Source organism: Ambystoma mexicanum, chromosome 1p (assembly GCF_040938575.1).
Source record: "Ambystoma mexicanum isolate Mex_15411 chromosome 1p, UKY_AmexF1_1, whole genome shotgun sequence".
Taxonomy (NCBI): domain Eukaryota; kingdom Metazoa; phylum Chordata; class Amphibia; order Caudata; family Ambystomatidae; genus Ambystoma; species Ambystoma mexicanum.
Genome location: NC_090921.1, coordinates 139,098,031 through 139,123,823, shown reverse-complemented (window position 1 = coordinate 139,123,823; position 25,793 = coordinate 139,098,031). Strand labels below are relative to the sequence as shown.

The window sequence follows — 25,793 nt, the reverse complement described above, 5'->3', positions numbered from 1 at the left end:
ACTCACCAATTCCTTCGAGCCAGTGAAGCAACTGGTTATCAACGCGCCCCTGCGCTCAATGCAGGATGGAGACCTCATCTTTTCAAACCATCAGGTGACACTATAAGAGGGGACATCAAAGGTGATCTGTGGGGAGAACAGCGGGGGTGGGGCGGATTTACGCTCAACCCCACGGGTGGTTAATTCCCTTTCTCCATTTACAGAAGAATATTCCTACGGGCCAAGCAAACAAAGTTAGGTGGGCCAGTCCAGTCCATCATCTCGGCCCTACGTGTGACATTGGTGGGGACCGCAGCTGTCCAGTTCAGACCGACGCCTCTGTGGGAGCCAGGTGAGCGTAACACCCGCTCCCCCCCCTTAAGCTCCCTTCCTCCAAAACCACCTCTGCCTCCCCTTCCTCCTTGAAACCCTCTTCATCACTGCTGACCCCCTTGGTACAACTGAGGGTGTTGTGACTGAGACCCACCATTCCATTGCCTTCCACCTGGCCAGCACGCTGCTATTTTTGCGTTCATTCACGCTTCTGCCTTATCTTTGAGTTACTGCCACAGTCACCCATTCAAATGCAATTCTTGTAGTTTCTTCTGTACTAGTTTTGCTTCCTCGGCCTGCAACCTTTGTGCAGTTTCCATCTTTCTTTGATCCGCTTACAGTGATGTAAAATTATAGTCTGTATTTCAGCCCAGCCTTTCGCCTCAAGACCTACAATCTTTTCAAGAGATTTCTGTACTTCCTTTGGCAATCCCCTTTTAATAACAGAATAGAAAAGCAGAACCGACTGATCCTACTGTTCCCCCGTCTCTGTCCTCCACATCTCCTGTACTTTCAACATGTATTGAGCATGGTCTTCATCCCCCAGAGTATACTGCATTATGGACTGTTAGTCCGGCGTATCTGGATATGCCCGCCGAACTGCAGCCCACACCTGCGCTCTGTCGTTAAAGTGCACCGTATCATGTACAAAACCTATTTTAACTCCTGGGTATCCAGCCTTAACCCAAACGTCTCCTGCCTGATTCCACCCCACCCCCCACAATTGCTGGAAGCAAGCTTTTTATATCCCCTACTGCTAAAGGTATACCAGCTGTTTATTTTTCAAATGCATATATCCATTTCCCAGCCCCTGCAGTGAGGAGCGGGATTGCCTTAATCAGGAAGTTTTTTCCATCTGAGCCCAAGGTACATACTGCGCCCTCCCGGGCCTATGTGCAACAATGGCAACTATGTCCCTTCTCCCCTTCTTGCTGCCACTCGCCTTTTTCCTTTCCACTGCTGCCCACCCAAATCTGTTCCTCAACTGTGGACCCACAAGATCTCTACCTTTGGGGTAATTTCAGACATCTCCTCTTCATCCTCTAACTCGTCCAGAGTGTCCCAATCTTCCCCCTGCAAATCCCTATTTGTGTCTCCATCCGACCTCACTGTCCGTAGTCTACACTCCCAGCCCCTCGCTTATTACTGTTCTCCTTCTCAATATGAACATCCCTGATCGCTATGCTGTCTAATCTAAACAAAATGTCTCCAGCCCTCCATTTGTCTGGTCCACACCCTGATTTGCTCCCTTCGTCCCTGAGGGCCCTCAACCACACCAATTCCAATTGTGTTGATTTTAAAGCCTCTTCTAACTCCTTCTGTGGTTTTCTATCCATCGGTACGGCAGCGTTAGTATTCGTTAGGTATGGGGGTGGTAACACAGATGGGGTGGTGCTGTGGCAGACTGGGACACATGTTGGATTGCTATATCCGGTGGCAGGAAGGGTCGGGTAACATCCTACTGGGCGTAAAGGTAACACTTTTTCCTCAGGTACCTCTGCTTTAAATCAACTCTGGTTTGGGCTGTTGTCACATGGGGATGTACACTCATAGTTGTCCTCTATGTCCTCCATCATTTTCCATAATTCTAAAATCTCTTTCCTCCTTTGGAGCTTTTTACCTTTGTATTTGGCTGCCAAAAATGTGTACATGTGCTCCAGTATACCTGCTCAGGCCATGGCCGAACCATACCCCCTTGTGTCTCCGCTTATGGCATTTCTCAATTGTATCCTTGTACAACGGCAATGCACTACACATGTAATCTAACGGTGTAGCTACCCCCATGTCAAAACACTTTATATTTGAAAATGCAACACCATATGTAAAACTTAGTTCATCTTAAGCGTTCCTACCAGTTCTTCGCTTCCCATTTCGCCACCTACCCACACTTCTATCTCACAATCACTCCACACACACACACACACACACTTCCCCACACACAGAATGCTTGCACTACTTCTTCCGCAGGCCCTCCCTTGCCCCCTCATGCTGCAAATCATAAATTATAAACACTAAAACAACAAGATGAAACAAACTAAAATAACCACTATTTCACCTTATTCACCCACCCAAAAAATATTGGGAACAGGAATTCGAGCCCTCAAATTATACAGAGCCCGTACTTCTGTATTCTCTTATCATTTTTTCAAAATATGGCACCACCTACTTCCTTACCCTGGAAAGGATTCCACTTTGAATGGATTGTGTCCTCCCACGTATTCCTCATTTTACGATAGTTCTCCTTCCAGCTTCTGGAACTCTTTTTGATGGGAGGCGCTGTGTGCTGTCTCATCGAAGCGATGTCCCTCGAGGGCCTCGGTTCGATTGTTGGCGTCCTCATCAGCATAAATAGTGCATGCAATGCCCGTTGGCTTCAGTTTGCTTTTTCTGAGCTAACGCTTCAAAGAATTACATCGCTCTTCAGTTCTTCAATGAACTTAGTCAGCTATTTTCGATCAACGAAAATATCTTCCCTGTTGGCTCCATCAACGCCTAAGCCGTGCTTCAAGAAGAGACAAGACTGTGATTCGAAGATGTCCATCACCGACCCCCACTGCATATGTCTTTGGTGTCTTGGCACCGGTCCCCGAACCTCCAACTGCAACTCCTGTCAGGCAATGACCGAAAAGGCTCTGAGGGAGCGTAAAGGTAATTTGGCGGTGGGGAGGTTGCCTTCGGAGTCTTCTTTGAAGAGCCAAAAAAGAAAATTTGAGTCGAGAGATTCTTCTTGAAGGAAAGATCTAAAAGATCTCGATCAAGAAGTCGATCGTGCCATTCTTCGTCTTCGAAGAAGGCCAAGAAACGGCATCACAGGTCACCTTCGACCTCTAGTGATTCCTCGGCTGAGGTAATCATATGTCCACCGAAGTTGGACTCCCCAGCTAAATGGGATGCATTTAGTAAAGAAATACTTTAAAATCTTAGAGAATGTGGCCCAACCCCCTTTGAAGGACAAGCAGAAAGCCCATGGCCCTGTCGATCTGCATCAAGACGGCAAAGGGAAGTCTAAGACAAAATCGTTAAACTCTTCGAATCCGAGCCATAAGCGGGAACTGCATTGAGAAAATCTCAATCCGTCAAATCGTCGAGGGCTTCGACAAGTCAGGAATCCAGTCCACGAGGGTTCCTTCAAAGAAGCATAAAATGTCAACAACTCTGACTCCTTCGCTAACGCCATCGGTTTCAGAGCCATCGACTCCGACAAATCGACTCCACCTTCGAAGTCGTCGACGATTTCTTCAAAGTTACCGAAGCCAAAAATAACACAGGAAAAGGTTTTCAAACCCTTGCCAAAGAAAGACTTCTTTAAGTCTCTAACATCAATCTATGAAGACAATGAGCCTTCAGATGATAATACACCACCATTTACAATATGGCACCCCAAATGTGCAAGAGAAGTGAATTTCTGAAGACTCTAGGTTAAAAGACTACAATCAGCCAGCGGTATAGATAACTCTCCAGAACTGCAATTTGATGAACCAGATCCTACTGACCACGCTGACTCCTCATATAGGCAACTAATGAGCAAGGTGGTAGAATGTTTAGTCTGGTGTAGGCCTATACTTTCTTTCAAGCAGACTGACCAGACAGACATTTTGGGTCTTGGTCCCCAGAGAGATCCAATTTCGCCCTTTTGCATAGCCCTACAAAAAACGGTCTCAACATATTGGGAAACACCAGAGACTGTGGCTACAGTAAATACAAATTTTGCAAAAGAAATATTGCCCATCCAGCAATGACCCACAGTACTTAACGAAGCACCCAACACCAGAAAGTTTGGTGGTTCAGGCTGCTACCTCTACCAAGCAATCGCCATACCCCTCTATCCCTGCCGATAGGTATGATAAGAGAGTGGATTCCTGGGTGAGAAAAATATTAACTGCTGGTAGTTTGGCTTTAAAATCCACTAACACAACCTGTGCCTTGTCAAACTTTACGTTCACCCTTTGGGACTGCGTAGCTATGGTGGCTGACCACATCCGAGAAGGAGAGAAAAGAGACGGCTTACTGGCTATCAAGGATGGTAAGGAGGCAATGTGTGAATGCCTCCGGTCAGGTCTGGATACTGCAGATGGCATCAGAAGATCCATGTCAACTAGCACTGTGTTGCACAGATTTGCGTGGTTGAGGAAGTCCGAATTTGCACCAGATGTGCAGTCTAGACTCAACATGCCCTTTGACAGCTCAAGGCTGTTTGGCTGCAAGTCTGATGAAAGTTTAGAAAAGCTGCAAATCTCCAAGGCATGTGCTAAATCTATTAGTGCTGTCACTAGACCGCCTCAACACTCCTACTCCGGTTCATCTTCTTGGAGAGGTAAGTCCTTTCGATTCTACTCCTCAGTTGGAAGAGGACAAGCCAGTCATAGAGGTCAGAGAAGATTCCCTCGTGGTGGACGAGGGAGAGGTGCTAAGTCAGCCCAAGCAGCAGCAGCTTTACCTTCCGCCACTGCTTCAGCCGCCACAAAAACCACTGTGAGACCTTGACTCACAAGACCCAGCATAAAAAAAAGGCCTTAGGATCTTCCACGGTGAACAACTCTGTCAAAGTTCAGGATCTGCTCCTTTTGCAGGAAATTTTGACCATGCTAAAGAAAGGTGCTATAGAACTGGTACCTGTGGTGGAGAGGAACAAAGGTTGATACTCCCTGTATTTTATAATTCCCAAAAAGGACAGATGACTGAGACCCATCTTGGAGTTAAGAAACTTGAACAAGTTCCTCAGGAAGGACAAGTTCAAGATGGTTACCCTTTCTCCGATCCTACGAGCTAACCTCCGCCCGTGGATTTTCACCAAGTTAATGGCGGTGGTGGCAGCGAGTCTCAGGAGAAGGGGGATCCACATCTACCCCTACAAGGACGATTGGCCGGTCAGGGCGCATTCACCTGAATGAGCCAGGGAACATCTTGGCATAACCTGCCACTCTCTCCACAGAGTGGGCTTCTCCCTCAATTACAAGAAGTCTCACATGATACCATCTCAAAGACTCCAGTTCATTGGAACAGTCCTGGACGCTTCCTCTGGAAAAACCTCGCCACCCAAGGTGAGGGCTCATCACATTCTGCAGATGGTCACCAAATTCCAGAGTGCCCAGCGTCTTCCGGCCTTCGACTTTTTGATTTTGCTCTGCCTCATGGCATCCTGCATTTTTCTGGTTCCATAGGCTTGCCCGAGAATGAGATAACCTCCAGTGGGCTCTCAGGTCTCAATGGTCCCAATTCTCAGGCAGGATGTCGGAGCACCTTCAGGTTCCAAGCAGAGTAGTATAGGACCTTCTGTGGTGGGTTTACAAGAACAATATTCTGAAGGGGGAATCTTTTTGGCAGCCATGGCCGGGTATAACCATAGTGACGGACGCCCCTTTCACGCGGTGGGTAGCACATGCCAACGATTTGACAATCCGCGGTCGTTGGTCTCCATTGGAGTCCAAAGTACACATCAAACTTTTGGAGCTGAGGGCAATCAAACTAGCGCTGAAGGCCTTTCTGCCCACTGTACCTGGAAAGAATGTCCTGATAATGACGGACACCACAGTGGCCATGTACTATCTCGGCAAGAGAGGAGGCGTAGGGTCACCACCACTATGCAGAGAGGCAGTGCAGCTCTGGTTCTGGGCAATTCAAGAAGGAATATATATGCATCAGCAGTTCATCCAGCCGGAAAGGAGAACACAGCAGCGGACACTCTGAGCAGGCAGAGCACAGTCTCCCACTAGTGGGAACTAGCTCAGGAATTCCTTCAGGAGATCTTCACCCTTTGGGGAATCCCTCAAGTGGATCTGTTCGTGACCAGTGTCAACTGGAAGTGCAAACTGTTTTGCTGCATGGAATTTCCTCAAAGAGGAGCTCTAGGGGACGCAGTCGTAGTGTACTGGGAGTTTCCACTCCTGTACGCGTTTCCTCCATTCCCCGTCATTCCTCACATGATCAGGAGGTTGAGAAAGTTCTGGAAATCCATGATCCTAATTGCCCCAGATTGGGCCAGGAGGATGTGGACTCGGACCTTCTGGACTTGTCCATCTGCCCTCCAGTGTGTCTTCCACAAACAGAGTATTTTCTCTTGTGAGAGGAGGTTCGGGATCTCCATCCTGAGGTCAAGACTCAACCTTCACTTATGGTTTCTGAGAGGATGAGATACAGGGATTTGGACCTTCCGGATGACGTAATGGAGATCTTGCTTTCGGCCAGAACACCAGCAAATTTCAACATGCCCAGAGTCTCCCGGCTTTCGAATTCTTAAGGTTGCTCGGCCTCATGGCATCCTGCATTTTTCTGGTGCCAGAGGCCAGGCTGAGGATGAGATCCCTGCAATGGGTCCTCCGGATACAGTGGTCGCAGTTCTCAGGCAGGATGACAGATCCTGTTCAGATTCCACTCTGTCTACAAGGATCTTCTGTGGTGGTCCAACGAAGGGAACTTGATGAAGGGGAAGCCGTTTTGGCAAGCATGGCCGGAGGTGACTGTAGTGACGGATGCTTCTTTCACAGGATGGGGCGCTCATGCCAACGACTTGACCGCCAGCGGTCGTTGGTCTCCGTCGGAGTCCAAACTCCACATCAACCTGCGAGAGCTATGGCCCATCAGGCTAGACTTGAAGGCTTTTCTGCCATCTGTGCGGGGGAAGAGTGCCATGATCATGACGGACAACACAGTGGCCATGCATTATTTCAACAGAAAAGGTGGGGGTAGTGTCACTCCCGTTGTGCAGAGAGGCAATGCAACTCTGGTTCTGGGCCATATAGCAGGGAATTTTGCTCTCAGCAGTTCATCGGGCCAGAGACGAAAATGCGCTGGCGGACGCTCTGAGCAGGCAGAGCACAGTCCCTCACGAGTGGGAGTTGGCTCAGGAAGTCCTTGGGGAACCCCACAAGTGGATCTCTTCGCCACCAGTGCCAACCGGAAGTGCAAGAGATTCTGCTCAAGGGAATTTCCTCTGAGAGGAGCCTTAGGAGACGCATTCGTAGTGGACTGGTCATTCCCACTGCTGTACGCGTTTCCTCCAATCCACATCATTCCTCAAGTATTGCGGAGGTTCGGATCCCACATGATCCTCATTCCTCCAGATTGGGCCAGGAGTGCATGGTACCCGCACCTTCTAGAAATGTCCATGTGCCCTCCACTCCGTCTTCCCTACCGAGAGGATCTGCTCTCGCAAGAGGGGGGTCAGATTCTCCATCCAGAGGTCAGGACTCTCAACCTTTACGCTTGGTATCTGAAAGGTTGAGATATAAGGATTGGGAACCCCCGGATGATGTGATGGAGGTGTTGCTTTCGGCCAGAAGGCCAGCAATAAAATCCCTGTACCGTTGCCGTATGTTTTGCGACTGGTGCAGAGGACCGAATGTTGATCCTTTCCAGTGTTCCATTCCTATGGTTCTGTCTTTCTTACTTTCTTTGGCGCAAAGGGGCCTTCAAGTGGGTACCATTAAGGGTTACCGGACGGCGCGGTCTATATTTAAGCGCTCGTCTGAAGAATGTTCTTACTTTAAGATGCCTTTGATTTCGCAACTTCTTAAAGGACTGACTAATGTGCTCCCGCCGTCCCCTTTCCAGGTGCCGGTTTGGGATTTGAATTTGGTTTTGAAATTTCTGATGGGTGCTCCGTTTGAACCTTTGCACTCTTGTCCTTCGATATTGTCCTTCAAGACAGTGTTCTTGGTTGCTGTTACTTCCACTCGCAGAGTAAGTGAATTGCAGGCACTTTCATCTAAGCCGCCGTTTACTGTGTTCCACAAGGACAGAGTTGTACTGAGGGTATGTCCTTCCTTTCTACCTAAGGTAGTGTCTGAATTTCATTTGAGTCAGAAGGTGGTTCTTCCCTCTTTCTATCCTCCTCCTCATCCTGTTAACGAAGAGGAGCAACTCCATAGGTTGGATCCTAGGAGAGCTCCGAGCTTTTATATTTCTAAGATGTCCAGGGTCAGAGTGGACGATCAACTCTTTGTGGGATATGATGCACAGCGATTGTGCCAGGCTGTTACCAAGCATGCCTTTTCCAGGTGGATTATCCTCATCATTACTGAATGCTGCCGATTGGCGGCTAAGGACCCTCCTGAAGGGTTTCAAGCTCATTCCACTATGAGAGTGGCTACTTCCTCAGCCCTACAACGGGGGGGGGTTCCTATTAGGAATATTTGTGATGCAGCTACATGGGTTTCTATCCATACCTTTGTTAAACATTATTTTCTGGATTCCATCCATAGTCAAGATATGGCCTTTGGGAAGGCCGTTCTTTATTCCGCCATCTGATTGAGTACTCTAAATTCCCTCCTCCATTTTATGGTACTGCTTTGGGAGTCAGTCAAAGATGTGGAATACGTTGGAGGACACAATCCATTCGAAGAACAAGTTACTTACCAAATGGTAACGTTCCTTCAATTGGATGTTCCTCCAACGTATTCCACATCGCCCTCCCAGCCTGCCCCTCTGGAGAATTTCCTATGCGATTGCAGCTTCCGTTTCCGCAAGGCTATGTGCAGTCAAGCAGGCATTGGATTGGTGCCACACGTTATGGGGAAATAAACATAAACTGAGGCTACGGACGCTGTGCGTCCTATTTATAACATCCGGTGACGTCGCCCTCGACGGAGGCCTTCAAGGGACATCGACCCGATGCCATCGATGCAGGACACCCTCTGCCGAGAAAAGTTTCCGAAGTGCACAGCTGTGGACATTATATGTCAAAGATGTGGAATACATTGGAGGAACATCCAATCGAAAGAACGTTACCAGTTGTTAAGTAGCTTGTTCGTCTTTACACTTTACGCTTTCTTGGAGCCTGCGGTCTATGGTACACCTGGTAATTCCTCTACAGGAGGGGGAAAACAGAACTGAAGCCAACCGACGCTGCATGCGCTATTTATGCTAATGATGACATTGGCAGTCGAACAGAGGCGTTCGAGGGACATAGACTCGACGAGACGGCACACAGAACCACTGTCGAAAGAAATTCTGAAGCAGCTGAAGCTGGAAGGATAACCATCATAAGATGAGGAATACGTGGGAGGAACATCCAATCGAAAGAACTTTACCAGGAGTAGGTAACTTGTTCTTCTCCATGTCGCTTCTCATATAGTTATAATAATAAAAATACGGTCTCTACACCCTGCTCACTCAGTCCCACATCATTCCACCAAACACTCTCACCCTTTGTTCAACACTTGCAAACCCACACGCTCTCCTCTCTTTCCCCAATTTCTGTCTCTGCTTCCTCTCCCATTGTTTTCACTCGCAAGTTGTGTACTTACATCTGCATGTTCATTCGAGCTGCTCCTTCACAGAGTCCCATTAACGGCCTTCACTGTCCTAGGAGCCGCTCCCTGCTCCAAACAGTAGACTGGAATTCTGTCAAAATTTGAAATGGCTCCTGTACACCACTACAGGTTGCATGCTTGCGACTGGTTGCTGCAAGTGGGCGCACCCACTCCAGATGTACAGCCAGGAATCCTCTGTCTCTGCGAAAAATATAGGATCACGTCGGGGGCACCAAATTTGTAGAGTAACCGCTCAACCCTCACACCTGAACAAATAACAACACACTAGGGAAAAAGGCTCAGCACACCTCTTGCAAGGAGAAAAAGGTTTATTGTAAAAAAATTTTTTAAAAAAGTGCCTGCCAGAAAATAACTCTGCTGCTGTGAAGCACTCTAGCAAACACAGCATAAGTAATGGTTTATAAAGGTACATAGCGTCACAATTGACATACATCTCATAGGTAGCATATACAGGTCGCTGGTTGGTGTGACCCAATACACACATAGCCTGCTCCATACGGGGTGCCAAGCGATTGGTCCCAGCATCTTGTGTCCATCTTTTTCCACGTGGGGATCTTCTTCCATCATCGGCTGCAGAGGCTTTAATTGTCAATTTAGTTACACAATTCATTATTTCATAGCTTCTACAGTGCACCTGGTACCAAGCACATGAGTGAGGCGGATGCTTTAGAGTTTGTCATAACTTCTTAGAACTACGTGAACCCCTGCTCCAATCCGAGACATGCTATCGCCTCCACAACTTTCCCACCCGCAGCTTAAATTTGTTACCTTCTGCCGAGGAACCTTGCAGCACAAATCGCATGAACTGATGGTGGGAGCAGCCCTTAACTGCTCTCTGATCTTCATGATCTTTCGGGCAGTGTACAGTTTTATGACCAGGGGTCTTCTGAGTTACAGGCACTAATGATAAGACACAATGGAGAACTGTGTATTTCCAATAAATCAACCTTCTGCAGGGCTGTGAGTAGAAAACGCATGCACACCCTTCTAACCCTCAGGACGGGATTAAGCACACTGGCATAGCTCTAACACTTGCCTCAATTTTAATATGACGCCTAACTTCTAAAATGGAGTCTCATTCCACACATACTGTTAGTACCAATATTCACTATATTTCCACTACAATCGGGCTTCTACGGGTGCCCCCTCTTCTTAGTTCCACCACACCATCTCCTTCTACAACCGTTTCATCCTAATTCGCTGAGGACCTGGGTCTTCCACCTATGCTCCCCAAAAAACTTCATTATTTTATCAAAATGCATTGTTTTGCCACTCTTCACCTCTCTTCTCCTATGTTCCTCTGCTAGTCAACCTCAGAACCTTTTTCAGTTATAGTGCTACTCCTCTCTCTGTAACCTAAACATACAAGCCATTTGCTGTACATTGCACCACTGCACTCCACCTATTTATTCCACTGCATCCCCTTCTGCTACTCCACATTACACCTATTAATGTTGTTGATTTCTTTTACTTTCCTGTAGGCCACAGTCCTGTACATTGCCTGACGGACCCGTTCAATACAGAGCCCAAGAGTCCTGTGCGGTTACGAAACACACGAAATGCCCTGGATGAAAAGGCATTAATAGCTCAACTGCGCAAGGTAGGTGTGATAGAGTACTTTGCCATACTATGTCTCACTCTCCTCCAGAATGAATACTGACAATTGAATTGAAGGTGCCGTAATCTAGGGAGGTAATTGTTCAGGGAGGGCTTGTTTTGTAGAGTCCCTGCAAGTAGTGATGCTCTCTAGATTGTAGCTCTGAAGAGTTGGGTTAGAGAGCTTGTGGGTAAACAGAAATTTAGAACAGCTGTCTGCAGCCGAGGGCTTTTTTCAGCAGATGGTGGTAGCTGTGGGTTCAGCATTCAACATCACAAGAGCTCTCTTGGATTTGAGTCAGTCTGCAGTACTTACAAGGAATACAAAAATATCATTTGAGACAGGCTGGAAAGTCAATGAGAGATGTCTATTGTGTAATAGATCTGGAAACATGCTAATTGGCACAGTTAATGTATGAATGAATTTGTATATTCGTCCTATTTAAACTAATTGTTCATACACATTTAATTGTACACAAAATAACTTTTGATTAGCAAGAAAAGCATGAGGCGCAGCCGAGACCTATCAAGAAGCTGATTACAGCAAATTGCTTCTGAAAGGTGAAGAAAACATGGATGTCTCAAATGCTAGACTGGAACATGCACCAAGAACAAATAGATTGTGGGAACTGAGTGAAGTGCAGAATGGTGTCCAGTCATAATGTCGAATGAAATTAGTCGAATTACAAAAAAGTCAAATCCAAAAAGTCGAAAACAAAAATGTCGAATTTTTTATTTTTTTATTTATATATTTTTTTTTGGTTCCGGTGGTAAAAAAAGGGGGTAAAACAAAAAAACAAAAATTAAAAAAGGGGGGTTGGGGGGAAACCCCCCCATTTCGAAAAAAAAGCAACCAAAAAAAAAATTCGACATTTTTGTTTTCGACTTTTTGGATTCGACTTTTTGACTTTTGAAATTATTGAATTCGACATTATGACTATGAACCGTGCAGAATAGTGAGGGAGACCTCTGAGAAGCAGTAAGGTTTACTGTGCTTCTGAGGACTCTTGACAGATTCAGTAAATTACAATATTTAGAGTGCCTGTGAGAGAATTATACTAGATTGGGCATCAGGTCCTGGGAGGATAATTGGGAACTTCTGAAAATAGAGAACAAAGGGGGCTGTTAAAGGACTAATCAGTGGGCACCAACAGATGCTAGAAATAGAGCACTTTATTGTACCTCTCTAAATGTTAGAGCAGTAAACCAGGGGGGCGGGTAGGCCAAGGAAAGTTCCGAAATGAAGTTGGTTCGGGGGTAGAAGCTACCTCTGGGTAAAAGGAAGCTAGCAAAATGATGGATACATTTTAATCACCTCACATTCTTCTACCATTTGTTTCTTCCCCAGAATATTGAATCTCGGTTAAATATTACACTAGCAGATGACCTTGGAGAGGCCCTTTGCAATGGTGCCATCCTATGCCAGCTGGCCAATCAATTGTGTCCTCGAGCTGTGCCGTTCATACATGTGCCTTCTCCAGCTGTGGTAAGTGAAAAGGGTACATGGCTTTGGCTGTTGTGCAATACTACCCATAGAAGTGTTTGCTTTGAACAGTGGCCTACTGATAAAGATTGATAAAGCAAATTATCGTTACTGACCCACAGTCCTTTACATGGGAAAATAAGCCACTGGTTCCTACTGAAGCAGGTATCAACGATCTTCAGGGTGGTGGGCTGCCTACTCTCAAATAGCTTCTCTTCCCCCAGTCTGAAAATATCTGTGAATTGAAAAATCATTTGTAACATTCTTCACTTGTCACACAGCCTGATTTTAGACCTTTTTAATAGGTTTGGATATCCACCTCTTCTACTGAATGCTGATGCTCTAAAACAGTTTTAGTATTAGTGTAACAGATTCAGCTATATTCTAGGAAGAATTACAACTTATTAGAGGGGGTAGTAATTGTTAAAATAATGGCATGCCAGAAATACCACCAATACATGAAAGGGTAGTATGTATCTATTCAGTGTACTTCCGTGTTCCAAATAATGGATGACACATTACGGCTTCAGTCTCTAAGGGAACTCCTGGCACTGTTTACATGCAATCCAATGTGGAAGTCAGCCCATGTCTCTGGTCAGACCACTTGTTTGTTCAGTTTCAACTCTCCCAGCTGGTGCAAAAGAAGAAAGTTAGAGACCTGCCTAAGAAAGTCGTATGTCATAACCTGCGCAAGCTTTCTCCAGTAGCCATGTCTCCTTTCTTAGCACCCATTCTTAATATCCTTTTGAGCTTTGATTCCGCCCCCAAGCTGCTTCGGCTTATGAGGAAGCAACGACTCAGGCTATCAATACAGTTGCACCGTTAAAACAAAGATTGGTTAAATCTCAGCGCACTCAAATATGGTACACCACCGAAATTCAGACTCTCAAGGAAATAAAATAAGCACTTAAACTCTGGAGGAAGTATGCTTCTCCAGAGGCCAAAATTAGCTACTCCTTAGCAGCCAAAACATACAAATCCACTTTTTGCAAGGCTAGGAAATTGTCATACAATCAAAAAATTAAACGAGCAGCGTCACGCTCAAAAGAACTGTTTAGGATCTTACATGAATTGGAGGAACCATGCCCTTCTACCACATCAATTATAAAAGACAGAACCTGGTGCACAGATGTTCAGAACTTTGAGGCAAAAGATTGCTAAGATCAAGTTGGATTCTGCCAGCATTTCGTGTCTCTCCAAGGGCTCTACTAATCTGTCAAAATTTGAGAAATCACCTACCCTTCATTTCAAGTTTTGTGAAACATCAGAATCTGACTTGCTTGAGCTACTGAATAAAATCAAACCAACTATTTCTAAAGGCAATATTTGTCCAGCGCATATTGTGAAGTCATGCGCTATCTTTCTTACATCTCTGATCACCAAATTTCGCAATCTTTCATTCAGAGAAAATATGGTCCCTACATCTATCAGACATGGCTATCGCCTCTTCAAAAAAAAAAAAAAAAAAAAAACTTGCCTGACCCCAATTTACCAGGTAATTATCGGCCAAGAACGAATTCTCCTTTTCTTATAAAAAATCCTGGATAAGGTTGCATATCATCAAATCCAACATTTCTTAGAACTACACAACATCCTTGGCTCCAAACAATCCGGTTTCAGAAGCAATCATAGCACCAAATCTACTTTTCTGGATCTGAACACAACCATCCTTCAGCAATTCGATAAAAGGCAAAGCATTTCTTTTGAATCTGCTTGATCTTACTGCAGCCTTTGATCTTGTGGGTAACTCTAACTTGGCAGCTAGACTGCAAGATTCTGCCTTTTTCTCTAGTTAAACCTCCCGCTGGATTTGATCATTATCACCATTCGAACTGCCAGAATTTTCCATGAGGATCGTACTGCAGAGGGATATGAATTGGACTGTAGGATGCCGCAGGTCTCCTGTTTAGCTCCATCACTATTCAACATTTTCACCCTCCCCCTCTTTAATCTCTTGGATACTGAAATACATGTGTAGCAAATTATGCAGAGGATACCCAGTGCCTTCTCCCCCTTCCTGGCAACTATGTGAGTGACTCAATGACTATTAATAACACCTACAATCTTATTCGGCACTGGACGACCCTTAATGGGTTGGTGCTTAAGAATGGCAAGACTGAAATTATGATGGTGGGCACTGCTACAAAGCTACGCAAACTGGACATCGCCTACCACACTTTTCAAGTTGCCGACTGCCAGCTAGCAACACTGTATAAAGTAAAAACTTTGGGTATGGTATTGGACACAGAACACTCTGGGAAAGTGCATGTCAGCAGTCTTGTATCGCGGTCCCCTTGCTACATCAAGTTACTGGTGCAAATTAGACCCTACTTGGACACAGCAGATAGCTCCACACTTGCTTGTGCGATTATCAGCTCACGCCTGGACTACTGTGCTAGTCTGATGCAGGTAAGGTAGAGATCAACCGGCTGCAGGTAGTGCAAAATAATGCTGTACGAGCCGTCACAGGTCTTCGGAGAACTGATCATATTTCGGAGGCTAGAAGGTCACTTCACTGGCTTCCCATCCAAAAGCAGGTTCTATCCAGGGCACTGTGTATTCCTCATGCGTGCCGGTACGGGAAAAGCCCTGTCTATCCGACAAAACTTTCATTGCTGCCGGTTAGGTGAGCACTACGGTCTAACAAGACTTCTATGAAGATTAGGATTAGGATTTTGAAGGAGGGACCTCTCAACATCTGTTGTTTTAAGACAGGGTTTTCTTTTAGCCCCACCACTTTTCAATGTCTATCTTTCTGACCTAGAGAGCTTGTGGGACTCCATAACCTCCTATGGAATTAGGCTTGTCTTAGTTAAAATAAATTGGTTGGCCTTTGCCAACGATGTAGTATTCTTCAACCTGACCCCTGTGGGACTACAATGTACATTGACCGCATTTGCTTTGTATGCAGATGATTGTAATCTAATTGTCAATGGGAGCAAGTCCAGAATAATTATATTTTCTGGAAAATCTGAAGCATCATAGTGAAGTAACACAGCATGTCACGTTTTGTCATTTTAAACATGTTGGTCAATTCTGCTCTTTGGAAGGCGACAATATTCTTTTGTCTAATTTAATGGTGGGAGACAATATTTCTGTACTGCTTCTTTTGTACTGGATGATTTAAGATGTATTTAAAATGTTAGCTATACTAATTAAAAAATAAGTTGTTAGAAGACGTTCATTGGAAAATTGGTAAAGTTAGGATTCAGTGATATTGGGATTGATGATTTAAAACAAATTTCTTTTCTTTCTCTTTTTTCTCAAATATATATTTGCTTGTTTCATGTATAGTGGAAGGGTTTAAATTAAACCAAAACACTAATAAAACAAATATTAAAAAAGGATAGCTGAAAAGACCCATAATTGGCTTCAAACCATCGAACTGATGAGTCCAAGTGCAGATGTCCAGGATGACTACTCTGTTACAGGATGTAGACTTCATGGCAACCATTGATCTTAGGGATGTAAACCTTAATGTTTCTAGTGACAAAAGTCATCCGAAACCCCTACGATTTAAGGTGATTACAAAACTTCAATATGAGATTCAATTTTTCCAGAATCAAGTCTGTGCCCAGTGTCCACAAATGCTTATCTGTTGTCGCTCCATGGCTTCCCATAAATGTAATTATTTTACCCTTTTCAAAATGATAAAAAAAAATTCACTTTTGAGATTCCCTGCAGATACTTATTTAACTCCAAGCCAGTGAAAGACATTCCTGGGGTGCTTGTACATTTACAAAGCAAGTGGCCATACCTCTAACAAAGTAATTGGGTGCTTTCAGAACACACTACCCCTTCCCCCAATGTGACATTCAGCACAGTAATTAAACTACTAGGAATGATGACTTCCTACATTAGAGTACTCGATGCAAGACTACATTTGAAACCAATTTAGTAATGTCTCACCTCCCAGTGCCCACAATCGAAAAGGGACTGGAAAGATCTACTGGTTAAGATGCCGATGGTCAGATGAAACTGTGGGCGCATACACTTTAAGGCAGTATAATTTGCAGCATAGTTCTTTAATGGGATCAAGAATCAATTGCATTACAAGGTGTGTGGATGACAGAGCAAAAGACACTGCATGTCAATAGTGATCTACCCAAGAGTTTTGGTAGGTTGTCCATAGACATCTTTACAGCAAGCCCCACTAACCCCAAGCCTGGGGCAGCAGATTGCCAGAGGAGCAGCATTTTATTGTAGGTTATTTTCAATTTGCTGCTTGTCATTTTTTAAATATAAAGCCAATTGTGTTTCTCTGAGTCTGACTGACCCACAACACTGTAAACCCAATTACGGGCAAAAGTGTAAAAACCGCACATATATGGTTTGCTCAGTAATACAACTAACGGAACTAGTTCAAGAAGCCCGTCCAAATCATCACTGTCTGCCAAAATTCATACAAAAATGCGAAAGGGGCAGAAAAATATTTCGAACAGTTAGCATTAGAAATAACAAAAAAGTATCTCGATCATCAATTGAGGACCTATTACGGAATACACCCTCTACTACGGCGGACAAAAGAAACGTACCAAGTCCACCCCAATTGGATGAAGTACCATCTTCCATTGGAAATATCCCCAGCACGAATGCCCCACAACGCTCCTTTACAATTGGTAACGGCGGATCACTGTTGTATATTTGGCTAGACTCCAGGAGAAAGTCGCTGGGCCCGGAATCATAGGTTTTTAATAACATAATTGGTACCAATTTGTCCACTAGCCCCAATATCGAGGCACTAATTCTACCTCCGAGAACTCAGGAGAATCGGTTTCCTTTGGCGACTACCTTTCAGACATAAACAGCAAAGTTCAGGCCTATGCACTAGCTTCCATAAAGGCATCTATAGATGTGATTCTAGCGAAAATGGAGGCGCTATTTGCATTGTGTTCTAATCTTGCTGAACAAGAAGTGAAAGGTGTAATTGCTAAAGTGGTGGATGTGATTCTACAAAATAGTGCCAAACTAAATGTCGGGCTTGAACCAACAGTGGGCGATCAGATTACATCGGCTATATCGATTGATTCTGAGGAGGAAGGCTTTACTCGGGAGACATAACAGCTAGCAGGAGTGTGCTGGCTGAAGTCGCTACCGTCTCACAACGAGGTGATGGAGGAGATGGAAGAGGCCCCCTAGAGAAAAGGCTCTGGTGAAAATTAACACTCAGATATGGATTTGGCGCATAAGGAGGCCCCCAGTCGAGCCAGATTGGTGCATTGCAGTGCGGACAATAGTAATTGTCCGAAGCGACAAACGGCTAATATAGCAATGCATCAGTCACAACCTTGCCTTATCGGTGACGGAAGAAAAGCAGGGTTTAATAATACCTATCCCGCACCTATTTTGATACCAATTCTTTGGCTGCTTTGTATAATCTAGTAGAAATAGAAGAATTATTACCAGGGAATGATAGCCCATTCCTCAACCACTCTTTTATGCTGGACATGTGGAAATGACTTCCTTGGCTCTCAGCAATTGGGAACACTGATTTCGTTCGAGAGGAACTGCCGAAGTGGCAGAGCACCACAAACTGGGCTTTGAATGAGCTGTCCTCCCCAGCAATTACCTCACTGCTATGCACTCATGCTGAAGCACCGTTTGATCTAGGGTTTAAACTAACTTTGTATAATACCAACCCCACAGTTGTGAGCAGTGGTCAGAAGCAAGGGAGCATAGTATACCCTCCCTGATTTTCAATGGGAAGTAGGGATATGACTTTGAGGAGAACTGAAACAAGACTCTAACATTAACTACCAAAGTGGAGAAGATGAGGCTTTTGAACTGGAACACTTGTGGCTTTAACAGTTTTATGGGTTCTGAGGCTGGCAGGGCCATCTTTAAAAGTTGTAACATTCTATTTCTACAAGAGGCTTGGATGTGTGACCCGCTGATTGTGTATGTTGTTCCAGCAAATGGCTACGAAAGGTCCCTTGGGAAGGCCCTCTGGAGGTTTAGTATTACTGATGAGAAATACTGAGTTGCTGGATTTTGAAGTTCTTAGTGATCAATATTATGGGGTTTTAGCGGTAAGGGTGGAAGTTAAAGGACTCTGCCAACAGCATCAATGTCTACAAGTAGAGGGGACTCCTTTCACGGAAAATGTGGGTCAATATGTGAGACATTCATATGTGTACATGTAGGATGTAACATTGTAATAGCTGGTGATTTTAATGTTGATTGTATGACTGATTTGGGCAGTAAGGAAGATTGCATTAAGGGAAAATCTGTTGCAGGGAATGTATGAAGGGAGTAGTTTTCCAGTTGGAATCTTAGACTACTAAATCGTTTACAAATATCAATCAATACAACTAAAACATTGATAATAATCAAAATTTCACAATATACAATTAAAATTTCAAATCTCATTACAATACCTTAATGTCCAACTTTACAAGCTCATCATAACTGTTAATAAAGCACATCCACGTCAATAAACCAATAATTGTCGACACTATATTTCACTATAATTACATAAAATACATCCACATACTCCCATCCAAAATGAATAGTATTCTTTAACATTAACTATTAGAAATTCCATTAATTTTGTTAATCTTAATATAATAAAATTGTAATACTGTCAAAAACCCTGTTTACATGTTTAAAATCACCTGTATCAGGGCACCCCTAATTGATTGCTTGTGTAGCCCCCTTTCCACCCCAAACTTCTATCACCCAGTATTAGGGTCATTACACTCAGCAACAATTTCTAGATAATTTTCCACAAACAATATAAGGCAAAATGTAGCCTTTGGTATTCCGTATTTAAGCAGTATGCCCAAAAATGATCTGTTTGTATATACTCAGAATTGTACACAAATCACCCCAAGATCTGTGCAATTGCTGGTGCTGGTGCCAATCCCAGACACTCGGTAAATAGGTGTCTTGCAGTTTCCAAGATATTCACACTTTTACATTTCCAACATGTTCTTTATGAAGAATATTGTAGCAGGCACCAACCTTCAACAATGTAGGTAACTGGTTAGTCCTTAACTTAAACAGAAACATTCTCAGAGCTGGGCTCGGGCAACACCTTATGTATCTTTGCGCCTTAAGATACATGTATGTGACACACGCCACTTCCCCATGTGATCTTAGACTATACAGATGATCATAATTGTTATTCCAGTCCCACAAGCGCAACTTCTTCTTGAATATCCGTTTTAAGACTGTAAAGTTGATGCCATGACTAAAATCTGGGCACCATGCAATTTTCTCAAAGCCTTTAGCAACCCAGCTATCAAAATCCTTACTTACACCTTTCAAAGAACTGCCAGAAGTATTTGCCAATAGAGAGAGAAGTTCACATAGCAGGGAGTTATTCTTTTTAATATATAAAACTCCCTGCCTAAAGATAGCCTGTCCCTTCAATGACAACAGGCCTAGCTGCAATCTAATATATTCAATAGGCAAAGACCTTGCCAACCCCAGGACAGTTTTCCAAAAATAGCTCTCTACTCTATCTAGCTACTGCATATCTTGCATTGCAAGTGCTTCCAGACCATATAATATCATGGGGCTAAAACACTGCTTGTACAATACCAGAATCCCTTCCAACGAGTATCCAGCAGTCTGATATGCAAGTTTACGTATGAGATTAGCCTATTGTTTTGCCTTGAGTCTTTTTGTTTCCTTAATGTTAACATATGCTCTAGATGAGCTCATCTCAAGGCCAAAGTAAGGATATTTATCCGCCCTCTCTATATCTCCTATACTTGTGGCTAAAACTGGGCATTTTGTGGTTTTAGCTCCAACAACCATCAACTTGATTTTGTCCAAGTTAATTATTAGGTCATTGGCGATCGTATATTTAAAACGTTTTTCAAACATACCTTTAATTCTATTAAACGTGTAATTAAATAAAGCAAGATCATCCGCATATAGCATGCATGGTAAATGTCGAGCTCCAATTTTAGGAGAACAACCTAAAGTTTGTGTAAATATTAGTGGGACGTCTGCCGTGTAGATGCAATAAAGCAGGGGCGCGAACGTACACCCCTGCTTGACCCCCACAGTAGTATGTAATGGTTCCAAATGTCCTACCTTGTCGTCCAACCTGACTCGCACCGATGTATTTTGGTGCAGATCCTTGAACGTTAAGCAGCCACCCCGGGCATCCCCAACACTCCATCTTAGCACCGAGTTTTTGCCTACACACCCGATCAAAGGCCCCCCAAAACTCCACAAATATGGTGTATATAGGCTTTCCCCCCCGACTCTGTGGCATTCCTGTACAAAGTATCCACCACACTAAGATTGTGTACTGTACTGCATCCAGACCTAAATCCATTTTGGGCAAAGTTCAAGATACTTGCATCATCAACCCATTTTTGCAGGGCAGCAAGAACAAATTACCCAAATATTTTTCCTGTTGAGTCCAGTAAGGAAAGCAGCCTATAGTTCTCTGGAGCAGAGCAGATGCCTTTTTTATAAATTGGCACACGTATCGCTTGTTGCCAAGATCTGGGGATGCATTGTGTAGTACAGACCCTCTAAAATAGGATGTATGATATTTTTGCCCACATCCCAGGGTCCAGCTTGATCACAATATTAGCCAGACTGTTAGGTCCAGGTGCTCTATAATTACTTGGTCTCAGGATCTTTTCCTCAAGAATACCCTCATTTATCTCCAACTGCCAGCCTTGCATGCAGAAACTCTGTGAGGACGATTAATCACTCACATCATTGGTATTCTTAATGTACTTTACCCATACTTTCCTGAATGGGATTAAGGGTCCTAACTTCATTAACTGATTTGGCTGCATTTATTTGTGCCATATATCCTTAATGTTTTTTTTTACTAAGGACCCCTATCATGTCTTGCCAGTGATAATTTCAGAGTGAATATTTTCATTGTTTACACCATCCCCTATATGCGTCCTTAACCTTAATTATTTTATTTTTCTTAATGTCCCAGGTTAAGGTAGAAACCCTGATCCTTTTTATCTCCTGCGCATATCACGTTTAGCATCCCTAACTACAGGGTCAAAGGTAGTTATTTTTAGAATGTACCACATATTGCCCAGTACAGAATTTCCCCGTGGCAGAAGCCAATTATCTGATCCAATCTTCAATGATGTCCCCACCCAAAACCCCTGGACACTCAACCTCGTTAACATCAAGGCAATCAACCTTACTTCCGATCTTATCCAGATTCCTTTCGTTCCATCTTATAAGCTTTCCTGAATGATTAGACTGCACCCCAGAACACCCGGGCCCTCCTTCCAATTTTACAATTCCTTGGGTATTTCCAGGGTCAATCCTAATGAGTAGTGATCACTAAAACCCATATTGGTGACTAGGAGCTTTTTAGTTACCAGCAAACAGGCATTATTGCCAAACATATAATCCAAAGTGGCAAAAGGGGTAAGCCCCTTCAATGTGTATTGACCTGATACATCGCCATTGGTGCGTCCATTCATCATTCTGATATCCCACTAATGACGGAACCCTACCAATTGTTTCCCTCTGCAATTGTCAGCTCCCTGTAGCATAATACTCCTCAGGGCGACATTAGAATACTGTGGGCCAGAAGTAGTATCAGTGCACCGTGTGGGGTACATTTACACACTCAGCAGAATTCCCCTCGACCACCAATCTGCACTTCAGCTGCTACCAGCAGAATGGCAGCGCTAGCTCTGCAGAGCGCCACACCCTTGCACCAAAACTGCATTTTGCAGCTACAGAAATTATGGCAGCGCTGTCTTTGCCAAGCACCTATTGAGCAAGATGGAACAGGGAACACACTGAGAAAGGCTGCCAGTGTGTTTTCTTATTTGTACCAAAGAAGAGAATTGAAAAGCAGCGCTGCTTGGCTGCTCACTCAAACTTTCCAATTGAAAAAGGAAATATTTTGCAGTAAAATGATCGAGCCTGATGCCCTTTTTCATCTGTTCAACAATACACAGTTCTGATCCAGTGAGACCCAGCTATGCCCAGCCATATTCAGGTAGTGCTCCAGTAAAATAATGCATTTCTCATTGAATGACAGGCTGTGTCAGGAAAAAACTGTGAAATCACAACCAACTTTACTCCCAGCCGTATGGGAAAAAGGCTTCACTTTGTAACAAAATATCACGGCTGAACTCTTCAAAAGAAGCACTATTCCTCTGTGCCTATGTTAATATCAGTGGACCTTTGCATTGAACAGATTGCCGTGGAAGAGAAACGGACAAGGGCTGCAAACAATGTTTAGAATCTAGATGGAAGAGAAAACTACATTGGGAGGTGACAGAAAAAGTAAAATGTACTACGTGTAAAAAGGGTTGCTTTTGCTAACAGGAAATATTTCTGTTTTAAAAGTGTAAAAGTGTAATGTTGAATAAGGGCCTGTCCTTGCCTAGAAATGTAAGGGGGGTTTTGTTTGAAAACATATTTGGGATGTTTTATTTCAACAGACGTGCTTCAAACGGATTGTGTCCTCCCACGTATTCCTCATCTTGGATATATCCTTACCTTCAGCTTTGCTGCTTCAGAAAAAACTTTCTCTCCACCAGAGGGCGCTCCACTCGAGGCTGCAGCGTCGATGTCCCTCAGTGGCATCCTTCGAGCGCCGACGTCATCCGCTGTATAAATGCCTCGAGCGTGCCCGTTGGCCTCAGTTCCGTTTTCCGTAAGCTTCGCTTCGGATTGAGAAAACGGTGCTTCAGTTCGTAGAAATGTCTTCATCGATCCTTCCACGCCGAATACTGGTTTAAAATAAATGCCAGAAATGTGGGAGAAAGATGTTGCTACTTGATCCCCATCGGAATTGCCTCTGGTGCCTCGGTTCCGACCACCGTATAGACGAGTGCGGTTCCTGTCAATCGATGACCCATAAGGCCTTAAGGGAGCGAGAGGTAAACTGGCGGTGGGGGAGGAATCCTCAAAGTTCTGACAAAAGACTCGGCTGAGTCTTCGTTAAAACGTCACAAAAAATCTAGGTCGAGGAATAGATCCAGGAAGTCCTCTTCTTCCTCAAAAAAGGCGAAGAAAAGACTACACCGGTCTCCCTCTTCCTCGATGTCGTCTGAGGAAGTTATTACATGTCTGTCGAAACATGATTCCCCAAAAAAGTGGGAAACCTTCAGAACATCTCTGCTGAAGATTTTTGAGAATGCAGCCTAGATCCCCTCAAAAATGTCTAGCTAAGGCCATGCCCCTGCTCATACAAAAAATGACAAGAAAATCCGACAGAAATCCTCGACGCCTCATAAAAAACGCCTTCTGGTGCAAAAATCGGGGGTAGAACTCAAAAAAATGGCATCAGACAATCATATGCCATCAAAACTCTTGTCTAAAACTTCCTCAAAGGCGGTTGAGCACAGGGTGTCGACAAACCATCCCAAAACGGTTACGTCGATTGCACAGTCGACGGTGTCGAAGGCTCCTTCGACGGGTTTAACTATTCCTTCGACGGGTCCGACAATTCCTTCGAAGGTGTCGAAGATTACCTTAACAATATCCAAGGTGATGAGTACAACGTCGACGCCATCAACGCTTTTGTCGACGTCTTCGTTCATTCTGGTTACAAAATCGACATCTGTGTCGAAGTCTGTGCCACCTGAGAAGGTATTTCATCCTGAAAGTAGACAGGATTTCTTTAGAACCATGTCCCCCATTTATGCAGGAGTTTCATCGGGAGAAGATGTTTCACCTGCTGGTGTGAAATTTGGTACAAAACAAGTCCCTGAGGAGTTGATTGACCTTCAATCTGAGATGGCAGACTTATATGAATGCTTGCAGTCAGCAAGTGGGCTGGACACATCTCCAGAATATGAATTTGAAAAGCCTGACCCGGCTGAGCATGCTCATGCAGGATACAGAAAGTTGATGCACAGGGTAACTGAATTTATGGGGTGGAACAGAAATTCACTGGTTTATCAAGAGGATGATATTACTGACATCCTTTCATGGGGACCTCAGTAAGACCACATTCTTCGTTTTCATGTAGCTCTACAAAGGAAGGTGAACACTGCATGGGAAAACCCTGAATCTATTCAGACAGTAAATAAAAAATATGTTTCAAAATATAAGCCCTATTTTTCAGATCCTGAATATTTGAGTAAACACACATCACCTAAAAGTCTTGTAGTTCAGGCAGCTACTTCTACTAGAAATGCTGCATATCCTACAATTCCTCCAGATAGGGATGATAAGAAGATTGATGTATGGTCCCAAAAGATTTTTACGTCTGGGAGCATGGCTTTAAAATCTACAAATGTATCTTGCGCCCTTGCAAGATTTATATACTATCAGGGCTGGCTGGATTAGTAATCGGAAAGAGTATGTACATAGAATTGGCTGAGTAGTAGTCAGAAAGAGTTTGTACATAGAATTAACATTGTGCTTGCCCAAGTCAAGATGGAGTGAAGGAAACTTAATCTGATTGGTTAAAGGAACAATGATATGTTTGGTTTGCCTGATTGGTGGAAAGGACAATGGGTTTGATTCTTGTGAGGTGAGCAGGATTCTAAACTGCCTTTCATCCATAGAAATTCAGTGGCTGGTTGTACTTTAGTTAAGCTCCTTAAATAAGGCCTTTCAGAGTTCAGAAGATTTACCAAAGAAGTAAGAAAATCGTTTGCTGAGCCAGAGTGAACAAGAAGACATCAGCTGGGATCGTTCTTTTTAAAGGCTTTAAGATTTTCACTGTGAACTATCATTTTTCATAAGAAAACTTAGAGTTAACAAATTTTAAAGTTTACTGAGAAAAATGACATTTTACAGTTAAGTTACTATAAGGAAACAAGTTTGAAGACTGTGCGCTGAAGTTTAAAGTTGTTAACTACGTGTAATGTATTTCAAGACTGTTTAATGCGTGCGCGAGTTCGTGTGACGTTGTTGGTGTTTTTATGGGAGCGTGCGGGTATTCAGAGCGATAGAGCGCGTGTCCAAATGAAATGCGCAAGTGGATTTTAGCGCGTGCACAACTTTAACGTGAGAGACGTTGCGTGATAAAGCACGTGTTGGGTTGCGATGGAGCGCGAGTCTATTTTTAACTAAGCGCGAGTTGTTTTGAATGCGTGTACTATTTTTACGTGATTTATGTTTCGTATAACCGCGTGTGTTCGGTAGCGATAGAGCACAAGTCCATTTTAACTAGCGCAAGTTGTTTTTTTAGCGCGTACACGTATTTCCACGCGCGC

The 25,793-nt window shown here is 44.0% G+C and overlaps 1 protein-coding gene across 3 annotated transcripts in view; it reads left to right on the top strand.

Moving 5' to 3' along the window:
• The window catches only part of LRCH4 (leucine rich repeats and calponin homology domain containing 4), a 1,212,507-nt gene that overhangs the window by 988,087 nt on the left and 198,627 nt on the right, over positions 1-25,793 (top strand). For all 3 annotated transcript variants that reach the window (XM_069645103.1, XM_069645112.1, XM_069645094.1), the window contains 2 exons: positions 11,066-11,184; positions 12,529-12,666. In XM_069645103.1, coding sequence (XP_069501204.1) covers positions 11,066-11,184; positions 12,529-12,666 — 257 coding nt within the window. The remainder of the gene's footprint in view (positions 1-11,065; positions 11,185-12,528; positions 12,667-25,793) is intronic.